General features: G+C 40.8%; 2 protein-coding genes across 2 annotated transcripts; one reads left to right on the plus strand and one right to left on the minus strand.

The window, feature by feature from the left end:
- The first annotated feature begins 1,061 nt into the window (after positions 1-1,061).
- On the plus strand, positions 1,062-7,083 carry LOC112180539 (protein TPLATE). Its single transcript, XM_024319097.2, has 7 exons — positions 1,062-2,395; positions 2,580-3,176; positions 3,474-3,835; positions 4,332-4,635; positions 4,747-4,869; positions 5,308-5,763; positions 6,026-7,083. Exons 1-7 carry the CDS (start codon positions 1,271-1,273, stop codon positions 6,566-6,568), a joined length of 3,510 nt encoding a protein of 1,169 aa, XP_024174865.1. The 5' UTR covers positions 1,062-1,270; the 3' UTR covers positions 6,569-7,083.
- Positions 7,084-8,868: 1,785 nt separating this feature from the next.
- LOC112180541 (transcription factor bHLH79) lies at positions 8,869-11,763 on the minus strand. Its single transcript, XM_024319099.2, has 6 exons — positions 11,246-11,763; positions 10,646-10,849; positions 10,471-10,536; positions 10,159-10,227; positions 9,984-10,061; positions 8,869-9,291 (listed from the first exon to the last, which is right to left on the minus strand). Exons 1-6 carry the CDS (start codon positions 11,525-11,527, stop codon positions 9,175-9,177), a joined length of 816 nt encoding a protein of 271 aa, XP_024174867.1. The 5' UTR covers positions 11,528-11,763; the 3' UTR covers positions 8,869-9,174.
- Between the last annotated feature and the right edge of the window lie 323 nt (positions 11,764-12,086).

Here is a 12,086-nt window from a genome sequence, read left to right on the forward strand (position 1 = left end):
ATTCCTTTAAAACGTAGGAATATTTTTACCCCGCAATCATTCCCTTCATTTTCATTCCCATCCCAAGTAAACATGCCCCAAAGTTATTGGAACTCAAGATAAAGACCCCAATTGATATTTGTGAATCACTTATAGGTAATTCATTCATTACATAACATTTTTATTTTGTGTGGAATTTTAGTGAGATTGCGTAAAGCTTCACCTATAGCCAAGCTCACAATCTCTACCTTTTATTTATTCTACTAGAATGATCTTAATTATTTATCGAGCATCAAGTTTCGTTCTACCGATTGGCTAATGTCATGTTGCATATCTGCAACTCAAACTGATGATACACAACTCAGCCATTCTTGGCTTCTTGGTTGTGTATACTTTCTGTAATTCAATAGAACACTTATGCAAATCATACGTATATACAGCTGCTTGTATGTATAGTGTATAGCGTATACTGCTTGCCAAATATAGCTCCAAGCTGCATAGTGTTGATAGAGCTTATAACGCGCTTGTATGTTTTGTCGATGAGCCATGACATGTTGGTTAGCGGACTAACTAATATTGTTGAGGTCACAGATTCAAATTTCATTAGCTTCAAAATGATTAGGGTAGAGTTAAAAAGAAATAGTATTCATAAGCACGTGAATCCCATATTCATTTGGAACCCTTGGGTTAGGAAGTTTGTGATTTTACCACAGCATTGTACTATTGATTATTACGAATACTATAATGATGATCATTCTCAAAGTTATTGACAATATGATAGACCGCGCTGCTAAAAATTTACTCCAAGTCTCGTGAAGGAATCACTTATTGCTTTAACCACTTATTTTAGGCTAAAGAAGTTAATTTTATCAACCATACCTCGCATCCATACTAAAGTTCGTAGGAAAATATAACAAGGTGACATAATGTACATACATAGTGTTTTTTTTTTGGTATATAAAGAGTGTTTGTATTGAAATGTAAATACGCAAATTTTAACAAATAAACAAATTACATGAACGAAATTATAGATATGTCACGTTGTGTTTTTTTGGGTCCAACTTAATGCCCAACGTACCAACTTAATACCAGACTGCCACCATCATTTTGATGAAAAGACTAAAACCAAAGCAAAGTGCAGCCATTGCTGCAAATCTTTTACTCTGCCCACTCCAGCAGAGCAGAGCCAAAGCCAAAGTCTCTTCCTTTCTTCTCAATCTCAGCTGAAGAAGAAGAAGCTCATTTCTTCATGTCCAAGATTCACAAACCCTAAAGACTTTGAATTCCCAAAATGGACATACTCTTCGCTCAGATCCAAGCCGACCTCCGCTCCAGCGACGCCCTCCGCCAGTCCGGCGCCCTCCTCCAAGCCCTCCAGCAGTCCGCCGCCGGCCGCGACATCTCCGTCATCGCCAAGTCCGCCGTCGAAGAGATCGTCGCCTCCCCCGCCTCCGCCGTCTGCAAGAAGCTCGCCTTCGACCTCATCCGCTCCACCCGCCTCACCGCCGACCTCTGGGACACCGTCTGCACCGGCGTCCTCACCGATCTCGACTTCCCCGACCCTGACGTCAGCGCCGCCGCCGTCTCGATCCTCGCCGCCATCCCCTCCTACCGCCTCCCCAAGCTCATCGCCGACACCAAGAAGGAGATCAACAACTGCTTCGACTCGCCGTCCGATAACCTCCGGTTCGCGATCACCGAGACGATGGGGTGCATTCTCGCACGTGACGATCTCGTGACTCTGTGCGAGAACAATGTCAATCTGCTCGATAAGGTCTCCGGCTGGTGGGGCCGGATCGGCCAGAACATGCTCGACGGCTCCGACGCCGTTTCGAAGGTCGCGTTCGAGTCTGTGGGGCGGTTGTTTCAGGAGTTCGATACCAAAAGGATGAGCAGACTCGCCGGAGATAAGTTGATAGACAGTGAGAATTCGCTTGCGATTCGATCCAATTGGGTTTCTTCAATGGTGGACTTCGTCTGGAAGAAGCGGAGTGCTTTAATGGCGAGGTCGTTGGTTTTGCCGGTGGAGAGTTTCAGGGCCACGGTGTTTCCGATTGTGTATGCCGTTAAGGCTGTGGCCTCCGGCTCCGTCGAGGTCATAAGGAAGCTATCCAAGTCTTCTGGTAGTTCTAATGCGACTATTGTGGATAGTAATGCCGAGAGGTTCGTCGGAGTTTCGGATGTGGTGACGCATTTGGTGCCGTTTCTGGCCTCGTCTTTGGATCCAGCTTTGATTTTTGAGGTGGGGATTGACATGTTGTACTTGGCTGATGTTCCTGGTGGGAAGCCTGAGTGGGCTTCGCAATCGATTATTGCAATTCTCACACTTTGGGATAGGCAAGAGTTTGCTTCTGCTAGGGAAAGTATTGTTAGAGCTGTTGTTACCAACCTTCATCTTCTCGATCTTCATATGCAGGTAAGCTTAGTTCCTTTAATTTCCTTTAAGGTGCTAAGTTTAGACTGTTAGTTGAGTTTTCATTGGATATTGGGACTGTAAGAACTGGAAATTCCGTAGATACTACTTTGCATATTGTCTCTTTTAGTTAGACTATAAGTAATGCTGGTTAGCTCTGATTAAGGGTGTGTTAAATTTTGTGTAGGTTTCATTGTTTAAGAGGCTGCTTCTTATGGTGAGAAACTTGAGGGCAGAATCAGATCGCATGCATGCGTTAGCATGTATTTGTCGAACAGCGCTTTGTGTTGATCTATTTGCAAAGGAAAGTGTCCGAAGAGGCCAGAAACCTCTTGCTGGAACTGATATAGCCTCACTTTTTGAGGATGCAAGAATAAAAGATGATCTTAATAGTGTGACCAGCAAGACCTTATTTAGGGAGGAGTTGGTAGCATCATTGGTAGAGAGTTGCTTTCAGTTGTCTCTACCTTTGCCTGAACAAAAGAACTCAGGGATGGAGAGCAGAGTTATTGGAGCCTTGGCATATGGAACTGGTTATGGTGCACTAAATTGGACAGAGCCTGCTCTGGAAGTCGTGGAGGTTTGCAGACCATGTGTCAAATGGGATTGTGATGGCCGGACTTATGCAATTGATTGCTATTTGAAGTTACTTGTTAGGCTTTGCCATATCTACGATACAAGGGGAGGTGTAAAAAGAGTAAAAGACGGGGCTTCACAGGACCAAATTTTAAATGAGACAAGGTTGCAGAACTTGCAACGTGAACTTGTGAAAGGTCTACGTGAGGTATGTACCTTTAATGAATATGGTTTAGCATGCTGCAGTGACTGTAGACAAGGACATATACTGAAGCATATCATACTTTATGAGTCAAATGTGATTTTATAATACAAAGACATTTTATTAGTGAGGTAAATTAAGGGTTAGAAAAGAATCATACAGGCACTGTTGTGGCTAATAGGGTATTATCATAACATTATTAGGACTGGGAAGGTCCAAGGTGTTACTGTTCTTTCATCTTTTTCTTCTTAAACTGCTTCAATTGGTTGCTTCCCCTGGCTGACACCTCTGTCAATGTGGCAGGTGAATACCCCAAGAATATGTGCTCGCGTAATTTGGGCTATCTCAGAGCACATAGACTTAGAAGGGTTGGATCCGCTGCTGGCTGATGATCCTGAGGATCCACTGAACATTATTATTTTGAATATCCACAAGGTTTTGTTCGACATAGATTCATCTTCAGATTCGACAAATAGGCTTCTGGATGTTCAGGCAGTTTTATTATGTGCTCAGCGGTTGGGATCACGCAACTCTAGGGCTGGACAGATACTGACTAAAGAACTCGAAGAGTTCAGGAGCAGTAGTGTGGCTGATTCAGTAAACAAGCATCAGTGCCGTATGATATTGCAGAGACTTAAGTATGCTTCAAGCCATCCAGAACGCAGGTGAACATTTTATATATCTTCATAAATCTGCATGTGGGTTCTCCATGGGGCAGAGTTTGATTGATCTTTACCCTGGTATGCTTATACTACTCTTCATCCATTTTGGCTGCTTCTAAGAGGCATTCTTTATTTCCTTCAGGCTCGCAGTGATAAGCTGTATTAGTATCATACGTAGGCTCATATCTTCTGTTGGCTCCCTCTCTCTTTGAACAACAAGTCAGGAGCTTGGGTTCCCTCTTGAATTATTGATTTCTAGATCCAGATATTAGACAGAAATATGTGTAGATTTAGGAAGACTGACTTTGGTCAGAGTGCAGCTACATTCTCTCAATCATCAATACCAAATTACTCCTTGCTTAACTCATTCATGTGTATATGCACATATAATGTGAGGGATGAATTGTGCCTCTTTCTTTGGTTAACTCACCACCTTCTTTTTCTTGATGCATATTATTAGCTTTTTTTATTTAATCCACAACGTGATACTTTGTGTCAGGTGGCCAGGAGTTACGGAAGCCAGAGGTGATTACCCATTCAGCCACCATAAACTAACTGTTCAGTTCTACGAAGTAGCTGCAGCTCAGGATAGAAAATTAGAAGGATTGGTTCATAATGCTATATTAGAGCTTTGGAGGCCAGAACCTAGTGAACTAACTCTTCTGTTGACAAAAGGAGTTGAGTCTACTTTACTCAAGGTTCCTCCTACTGCAACTACTTTGACCGGTAGCAGTGATCCCTGCTACATTGAAGCATATCATTTGGCAGATTCTAGTGATGGAAGGATATCTTTGCATTTGAAGGTAAAGCTTGCTTCCTACCTTCTTAAATTACTTTTAGTAGCCCTTTATTTCTGGGAAGGCAGTTTTCTGTTGTCTGTTGATAGTTCTTATTCCTTGTTGATGAATTTGCAGGTCTTAAACTTAACTGAGCTTGAACTCAATCGGGTTGATATTCGAGTTGGGTTATCTGGTTCACTGTATTTTATGGATGGGTCTCCACAAGCAGTTCGGCAATTGCGTAACCTTGTTTCGCAGGTTTCTTTTCTTGCCCCTAAAATGCATTAATTCTTTGTCCACTGTGCTCTGTCTGCCGTTACAACACAGCATCATTTTTTTTCTTAAACAATGCATTCTTTAGTCATTAATTACCTGTCGAAAGCTAATTGCTACAGGCTAATGATCACACAGTTGAGGTGAAGCACGCCAAACATGCTTTTCCAACCTCGCAGAAACAAACCCTGGAACAAAAAAAGAGAGGAGTAGATTAGATTTGTCTGAGACCATGACTTTCCACCCAAAATTGTGGGACTAGCACGCGGTTTTTTGGCCAAAATCGCATGTTCTTATTTTCTCACAAAAAATTTTCCACCCTCAGTATCATCACCCATGCCTGCACTTTTACCTTGTGTAACACAATTCTCTATCTTTGATGATAAGATAGTCTGATCCATTTACTTGTTCTTTTGTTCCCAGGATCCAGTACTCTGCAGTGTAACTGTGGGTGTCTCCCATTTTGAAAGATGCGCCCTTTGGGTTCAAGTCTTATACTACCCCTTCTATGGAAGTGGTGCAGCTTCAGATTATGAAGGTGACTACTCTGAAGAAGATCCGCAAATCATGAGACAGAAGAGAAGTTTAAGGCCTGAACTGGGAGAGCCTGTCATTTTGAGGTGTCAGCCATACAAGATTCCGTTGACCGAGCTACTAACCCCACATAAAATCTCACCAGTTGAATTTTTCCGGCTGTGGCCCAGTTTACCAGCCATAGTTGAGTACACTGGTACATATACCTATGAAGGAAGTGGCTTCAAGGCTACTGCTGCTCAGCAGTATGGAGCATCTCCTTTCCTAAGTGGGCTGAAATCCTTGTCATCAAAACCATTCCACAGAGTTTGTTCACATGTTATTCGGACAGTAGCAGGATTTCAGGTAACATCCATTACTCTTAAATTTTGTCTTCTGTTTGCTCATTGTATGCTTCTTTTTTTCTTTCTTTTGTTTTTTTTTTTCGTTAAACTTTACATACCATGTTTCTTTTAGGGAATTCCTTCTTTGTAGAGTAGGGACTAGAGATCTTAGTGGCAAATTGGGGTTTCAGTTATCCTGGAGTTTTGCCAAAGCTTTTATTGAATGTTTTGGCCCTCTAAGCAACCAATCAAATTCTGATGTTGAATTTCCTGTGCTGGAACAGCTTTGTTTTGCCGCAAAAACTTGGTATGGTGGCTTCTTGGGCATGATGATCTTTGGAGCTAGTGAAGTGAGCCGGAATGTCGACCTTGGTGATGAGACTACGACCATGATTTGCAAATTTGTTGTTCGAGCTTCTGATGCATCAATTACGAAGGAGATTGGATCAGATCTACAGGGCTGGTTGGATGATCTCACTGATGGGGGTGTTGAGTACATGCCTGAAGATGAAGTGAAGGTGGCTGCTGCTGAGAGGCTTAGGATCTCAATGGAACGAATAGCATTGCTAAAGGCTGCCGAACCTAAAAAGACTCCCAAATCTGATGACGAGGACGAAGAAGAAGAAGACAGTGATGATGAAGATGACTTTATGACAAAGAAAAAGAAGGAAAAGAAAAAAGATGGTGAGGAGGAAGATGGCAAGAAAAAGGGACCTACAACCTTGTCCAAATTGACTGCAGAGGAGGCTGAACACCGTGCTCTTCAACAAGCAGTGCTCCAAGAGTGGTATACATTGTGTAAAGATAGAGCTGCAAAAGTAAATTGATTTTCATTTCTTCGACCAGGATGTAACATCTGGGTATCCTTGCATTTTCTGGGCGCAACTCTTGTGGGATATCAATGAGCTGAGTTGACTGCCCAGGTTGAGTCTGGGATGGGCATTGAAGGGAACTAACAATGTGCGGTGGTATGTGACAACTAACTGTGTGCTAAAATTTTGACTCAGCCGGGCGGGTGTTTGTGGTACTCCCTTGCCTCTGCAACTTTGAACAGTCACTGGCCTGGGTCTTTTGTACTCCCTTTTTCTGTTTTCTTGGACGCCTTCCAATCTCTGACAAGCGTTAACCATTCCTTGTAGATGCAGCAGTAGGTTTAGGTCTTGGCATTTGTAGTGTGAAGTTTGTGTGGTTATGTTTGAAGATTGTGCTGGCAATGTTGGGTTTGTCAGTCTTGCCATTCTTTGTGTCATTATACGAGTCTGCTTCTGGGTCTGTTGTTCATCAACGTTACATACATGAAAGATTTCACTTCATTCAGTAAAAGCTTTCACTTTGTACTCCATCTATTTATTCATTGGTATGTTACAGTCTTCGATTTGCTGAACAGTAGTCATTGTTGTTAGTAGGCAGAAATATCACTTTAGTCATCGAACTATGTTTCGCTCGACACTTTGGTCATCTAACTTTCACAAACTTTACTTTGGTCACTCAACTATATCACCGTATTATCACTTTGGTGTCTGTTTTCTCCATCTAAATGTGGCAATTGAACCTCATAGCCTTAATAAGGAGGGCTATATTTGTCAACCCCGTTAAAAAAGGCTGAATGTTGGAGACTGCAGGTCAAACACACTCTCCACTCTCTCTAAAGTAAAAGGTTTTCAGTCTCTCTATCTCGGTCTCTATGTTTATCATATTTCAAGCCACAAAGAGAAGAAGCATAGAGGAGTTCGAGAAGGTGTGCGATAATTAGGGGAAAATACAAAGGGCTCTTCGTTTATGGTTTCTGCGTTTGTATGAGTTAATGGTAGAGAGCAATTAAGTAAGATTAAAAGGTTCATGGTTTCTGGTTTCCTTCATGGTTTTTGGGTTCTTCGTTCATGATTAAAAAATCTGGAGAATTTGGAAACTAGAATCGGGGGAGTTTGATTGGAATGTTGGGTTACTTATTTAGTGGTGGGTGATGGGGATTGAATATTGATTATGGATATGGGGTTTCACAGTTTCAACCCCTTTGGACTTATTTGATTCTGCAGTTTTACTTATACTGGAATTTGTTGTACCATTCAAAAGGGTTTCCTCAAGAAGAGTATCTGTAGTTCTGTACTTCATTTTTGTCCCAATAAACCTCACATATATAATGAACAAAGCAGAGACAACAGCATGAAAAAGAGAAGTGGGTCACTAGCTTTTCTTCAGAACAACCATATCTACACCTGGAAAAGTAGTTGAATAAACAAAAGCCAACAGTAATTGCAGAAACACCAAGACAACAGATTAAAGTGGGCTTATAGTGCAAAGTTTCAGTATTCCTAAACCCCTCTTTTGGGTCTCCTCCTCCATCACCCCCCTTGAATTTCTTCCACACCCAGGAGATAAGCAAGAATGCAGAATCAAATAAATCCAAAGGGGTTTTCACAGTTTTTACCCATAATATGAGTTCTTCACGTTTTGATTCTATTTAGAATTTCTCAATACGGACTTGGATCCGGGAAGAACACTCTATGGAAGCCAAAAATTGGAAGGGAGATGAAGTGAAGAAAAGATCACCCAGAAAGAGAGAAGTTAAAGGTTCAATTTTTTTTTTTTCACCCTGGTCTTGAATCAAATTTGAAGAATGGGGAAGAACAAATCCTCAACAAATAAACGTTTGCTGGTAAATAAATACTTTGTTCTTAAAATATGCCCTGCTTGTGAGGCAAATCTAAAGTTGGGCAAGTTCAAAAAAAGTTTAAATCAGTGCTTTGTTCTTCAGATTTGTTTGAAGTTGGATCGAAGTGTTCATGGAACAAATCAGAAAAGAATCTTCATTTATTTAATAAAAAAAGTATAATAAGATAATTTGAACTTGAAAAGTTGGATTAAGTTATAAAAATAACAGCGAAACCTTTTATCTCCTAAATACCCTCACAGTTAACAGAGAAAAAGGAGAAAACACACGGAGAGACCAAAGTAATATACGGTGATATAATTGAGTGACTAAAGTGAAGTTTTTAAAAGTTGGATGACCAAAGTATCGAACGTTGCATGGTTCGATGACTAAAGTGATATTTCTGCCTTGTTAGTATTTGGATTCAAGACGGACAGAATTCACTTTTCAAACGATATATTTGTGACATTGAACAAGTAGCGTGAAAAAATAATCAGATGTTCTTCCAATAAATTGTAGAAAGCACAATCCTTCTGTTGGCACACTTTGACTAAATCCAGAGACATTTTCTATAGTTGCAAAATGCCCAGGCAATACACAACGGTATAGCTGGTAAAGATGAAATGAGAAGACTAGATGCATTACGTACAGCTAATATGATATACTGCCAGGTTCACACTACATTAGTACATTCAGAAAATAGCTTTCTATTACACCAGATGCAGAACTAATTAAGCACATTCCAAACCAATTTTGGACTTGAAGAGTTTGTATTCCCTGAGTTTATGCTGTTCTTTCAAAGCTACCACCAACCTGCATATGCAGCCATTCGGCTTGCGAGCCCTGCCCATACTCCCTTGCTGTGTGTGATCCAAATAACAACGTAGCTGCATCAAATTGCTGTGCACCAGGGAAAAACACATTTAAGGTAAGAAAATTTTACAGCATATAGAACGTAAAAATATTCACAGTAACAAGATTACTCAACATGTCACATTCGTCCATAAAATAAGACTAGAAGGTTCGAGGATATAGAGATGGGTAAATGCCAAGGTGATAATAGAAAGGAAAGCATTTCTGAGAATTATGGTGCACACCAACATGGTGATGCTCTAGATTTCCAGACGGGAAAATAAAACCAGCACCAAAATAATAAAAAGATATATGAGATGATTTCTTAATGTCATCAGTGAGTTTGGATAGAAGTCTGAATCTCACAGCAGAGTCATAAGTTATGCTACGAGTCTTAAGGCAGGTTGCATGCTTATTCAGTGTTCTCTACAACTATAAATGTAATAATCCTGTAAACCAGTTGGTCGCTATACAAAGAAGATATCCTGGAAGATTGACACATATGGAAATGGTTGGTTAGGTAAACAATGAACCTAGATTGTCATTTAGCTTCAAAAACTTGTGATCGCAAAAGAGACAAACAATTATACTAGAAGTCATAAAAAATAGGGAAGTGCTGATGAAAACCATCAAGAAACCCCTTGAATACATCTTTAAAAAGTAGCAGGGTCTTCAGAAAATGGTTTCAAACTTCACAAGTCAGTGGCCTCTATGTAAGTATTAAGGTGCAGTAGACTTACATCTTTTGAAGGAAACGCTTCAATGGTGGGATTCATGTTCACCCTTGAATTGACTGATTCAAGCTTCAACGAAAGGAACTAAAGAATCCAAATTAACAGAGAGATTCAGGTTTAACAGTTTAAAGCAAAACCATGTACCAGTTAGCAATAGACAGAGCCTGATGGGGATAGATACCTCGACTTGGCGCTGCAGTGACTGGATGTAATTAATAATCTCATCAAGAACAAGTGCTTTCCCAATAACCTTCTCAGAAAAAAAGTACACCAGGATATGTAAGGAAACATACTAAGTGAAACAAAATTAAACTCAGAATCCAGAGCCCTAGATAATTTACTGAGATGTTTTTAGAGTTGCCTAGTAATCAGAAGTAGTACCAAAGATACCAAATTCATCTTCAATTCCCTATACTTCATTCTGTAGGAAATTCTACCTACATGTGCTAAGTAATTTGACTGACCTAAAACCAAGTAGAGATAACATAAATACCTTATTACATCCGGGAACCAAATCTTGAAGAATTTTCATCCTCTCGCTGATCTTTTCTCTCCTTGCCTGCCAAAATGGGCACGGTAGAGTGAATAAATCATACTAAATCGTCAAAATCTCGTTTGATGTTCTAGATACTGTTTTTGCAAACTCAAGAGGACTAAAAGTGCATTACTCTCTCTGCGAGACTGTGGCTATCAGTAGCTTGGCCCCTTCTCGCCCTCACATGGATATAATCTTGCTTGGCTGGCTCAGAAGGTTTAGTACTTTGTTCCTCTGGCTTGTCATCAGCCCCTGAACTTGTTTCAACTTCAGCTTTAGAATTGCCGTTTTCGTTTCTAGATCCCTCTAACTTCATCCGTTTCCCACTCGAATTTTTCTGTTCAAAAACATCAACACGAAAATTAACATTCAAGTAAGCAACATAAACACAACCATTAGCTGAAACCAATTCACCACCACTCCTATACCTCATAATTAGTCTCATAAGCTTAACTCACTTCACCTCACACACACCTACACATGCAGCTACTAACTCAACAACTTTTTAATAAAGAGTTCCACTAAATGAAACTAAAATATAAACACCCACAACTTAAAGTTCATTCCTTTCACCTCAAAGTTCATTACTTTCCTATCATTTCACTTCAAAGTTCATTACTTTCATGTCAAAAACCTTCACCTTCCTCACAAACCCACACTTAAAAACTTAAACCCACAACCAAAAAGCACCAAAATTTAACTTCAAAAAAAAAAAAAAGTTGAAAAAACGAACCAAGCCATTAGCACTACTAGTAGAAACCATCTTAGAAGACTCATCCTCGGAGCTCACATCCTTCCTCTTCCTTCCGCCGCCGCCGCCACTCTGCTCCGTCACCGTCGATTCCTCCAACGACCCATCTCTATTCCCGGAGCTCTCTCCCAACCCACCACCCAAACTCCCCATTCGGAGCCCCAAACGACCCGGCTCGCCGCCGAACGGCCAAATCTCCGCCAGGCTGTACGCCGCCGGGTTCGCCGCCGAGAAAGACGCCTCGTTGATCAGCGGAGGATCCATTTTGCCCTCTCAAAAACCCGACCCGAATCCGAAAAAAGCAGAGAGAGTGTGTTTCGTGTGTGAAGGGAGCTTACTGAGCTGATGGGTTTATTATAAAGGTGATTTGGAGAGAGAAAGATTTGATTTTTAGAGAGAGAAACGTAGGCATTTAATGGATGATGATGAAAGTTGGAGAGAGAGTGATCGGAGTGAGCAGGAACTAGTGCGCATTGCGCCCACTGCGCTTTTTAGCCAGCAAAGGACAGTGAAAGCTGAGAAGAATGGAGCTCTGTTTCAGCAAGTGGGTTCTTGTTTTTTTTTTTTTTTTTTAAGGAATTTTCTTTTTCTGTGAGAGTTGCTTAATTGGTTGATCTAGCTTAGCTGCTTAGCTATGGGATCAAGTGCCTAACTAGTACATTATTAGATAGATAATTGGGGTCAAAGCCAGTGAAAGATACCCTAAACCATTTTGGGGGATAGTGGGATACTATCCCATTTGATGTTTTAGAGTTCTTTTTTCATGCGATGTTTTGGAGTTTTAATTGAGTTACGAGTGGTGCTCTTTTTTTCGTTCGAAATC

The sequence above is a fragment of the Rosa chinensis genome, chromosome 7 (assembly GCF_002994745.2).
Source record: "Rosa chinensis cultivar Old Blush chromosome 7, RchiOBHm-V2, whole genome shotgun sequence".
In the NCBI taxonomy this organism is placed as follows: domain Eukaryota; kingdom Viridiplantae; phylum Streptophyta; class Magnoliopsida; order Rosales; family Rosaceae; genus Rosa; species Rosa chinensis.

Coding starts and splice junctions, on each gene's coding strand:
- LOC112180541 (XM_024319099.2), bottom strand. CDS start 11,527: ATGGATCCTCCGCTGATCAACGAGGCGTCTTTCTCGGCGGCGAACCCG. Junction 10,537..10,645: donor GCCACAGTCTCGCAGAGAGA/GTAATGCACTTT, acceptor CCATTTTGGCAG/GCAAGGAGAGAAAAGATCAG. Junction 10,062..10,158: donor CACTGCAGCGCCAAGTCGAG/GTATCTATCCCC, acceptor TGGATTCTTTAG/TTCCTTTCGTTGAAGCTTGA.
- LOC112180539 (XM_024319097.2), top strand. CDS start 1,271: ATGGACATACTCTTCGCTCAGATCCAAGCCGACCTCCGCTCCAGCGAC. Junction 2,396..2,579: donor TTCTCGATCTTCATATGCAG/GTAAGCTTAGTT, acceptor AATTTTGTGTAG/GTTTCATTGTTTAAGAGGCT. Junction 5,764..6,025: donor GGACAGTAGCAGGATTTCAG/GTAACATCCATT, acceptor GTGCTGGAACAG/CTTTGTTTTGCCGCAAAAAC.